The sequence below is a fragment of the Myotis davidii genome, unplaced genomic scaffold (assembly GCF_000327345.1).
Source record: "Myotis davidii unplaced genomic scaffold, ASM32734v1 C64062841, whole genome shotgun sequence".
NCBI lineage: Eukaryota > Metazoa > Chordata > Mammalia > Chiroptera > Vespertilionidae > Myotis > Myotis davidii.
In genome coordinates this window covers 1-1,519 of record NW_006379866.1, presented here as the reverse complement: position 1 = coordinate 1,519, position 1,519 = coordinate 1, and the positions used below count along the sequence as shown (strand labels likewise).

The window sequence follows — 1,519 nt, the reverse complement described above, 5'->3', positions numbered from 1 at the left end:
GAGAGAGAGAAAGATGGATTTCTGGGTTTTAGAGCATAAGCATTGGAAACCATATAAACATAGTTACATTTTATAAGGAAAGTTATTTCTATTATCATTACAAATAATAATTTAATAATATTGACAAATTTTACAGTTTTCCAAAACAATCTCTTTTACATACATTATCTAATAGAAACCTCATAATTACTTTGGGGATAGAAAAGGCCATGCTTATCACAATTTGACTGAAAAACTTGAATCTCATAAGGATTGTTAATTAACAGAGAATTGGAAGTGAATTAAGAATTTAAACAGATGACTTCACCCCAAATATTTTATTTCTCACCTACTACAATAGCTGCCCCACAATTTTTCCGTGGGAAAACTACAGGATAGAATTACTTAAAGCCTCCTCTCTAGCCCAAACTTGCGGAGAATTCCTAGACGAATCTGTTTTGTCCTGACACTGTAGACAATAGGATTAAGCACCGGGGGAAGCAGCAGGTAGATGTTAGCCATGAGGATGTGGACTATGGGAGACAGATGCTTCCCAAAACGATGGGCCATTGACACCCCGATAACTGGCACAAAGAAGATGAGCACCACACAGATGTGGGATACACACGTGTTGAGTGCTTTGAGCCGCTCTTCAGGAGACGCGATGCTCAGCACAGCATTCAGAATCAGGACATAAGAGAGAAGTATAAAGACTGAATCCACGCCCAGGGTGGCAATAACTATGCACAGTCCATAAATACTGTTGATCCTGGCATCTGAACAGGATAATTTCAGAACATCCTGGTGCAAACAAAATGGATGGGAGAGGACATTGACATGGCAATAGTGATATTGTCTCAGTAGCAAAGGTGTGGGGAGTACAACTCCCACGCTTCTTAACAAGCAGGCCAAACCGATCTTGCCTATTACGCTGTTGGTGAGGATGGTGGTGTAGTGCAGTGGACGGCAGATAGCAACGAAACGGTCGAGGGCCATGGCCAATAGCACTGAAGATTCCAGGAATGTGAATGTGTGGATGAAGAAGAGCTGAGCAAAGCAAGCATTTGCCTGGATCTCCCGAGTATTCAACCATAATACAGAAAGTATAGTGGGAAGAGTAGACAGGGACATACCTAGGTCATTTAGTGCCAGGATGGAAAGGAAATAATACATGGGCTGATGGAGCGAGGATTCGATCCAAATGACAGAGAGAATGGTAACATTACCAACCAGTATTGCCAAGAATACAAAGCAGAATAGAATTGAGAGCCAAGAATGAGCATACTCCAGTCCAGGAAAACCCTTCAGAATAAATATGGGCTCCATAGTATCATTGGTATTCCAGACCACCATGGTGACCTTGGAAAACAGGAGGAATAGTTCCTGTTATTCATTTTTATCTGTCAAAGTTATCCCTTGTGAGCATAAGCAGTGCAATCAGAATACAATACATGTTTTCTCTAACCTCTCTAACTTCGCAAAGAAAGGAGGTAGATTTTATGATTTTCATATAAGGAACATTTTCCAGTAGCAGCAAATT

At 40.7% G+C, this 1,519-nt stretch overlaps 1 protein-coding gene across 1 annotated transcript; it reads right to left on the bottom strand.

Annotated features, from left to right (window-relative positions):
* Positions 1-384: 384 nt before the first annotated feature.
* LOC102758900 (olfactory receptor 51L1) lies at positions 385-1,332 on the bottom strand. The gene has a single exon (XM_006777771.1). The coding sequence runs from the start codon at positions 1,330-1,332 to the stop codon at positions 385-387; it is 948 nt and encodes a 315-aa protein (XP_006777834.1).
* Positions 1,333-1,519: the final 187 nt, after the last annotated feature.

Excerpts from the sequence above, each read along its gene's own strand:
- LOC102758900 (XM_006777771.1), bottom strand. The coding sequence starts at position 1,332 with ATGGTGGTCTGGAATACCAATGATACTATGGAGCCCATATTTATTCTG.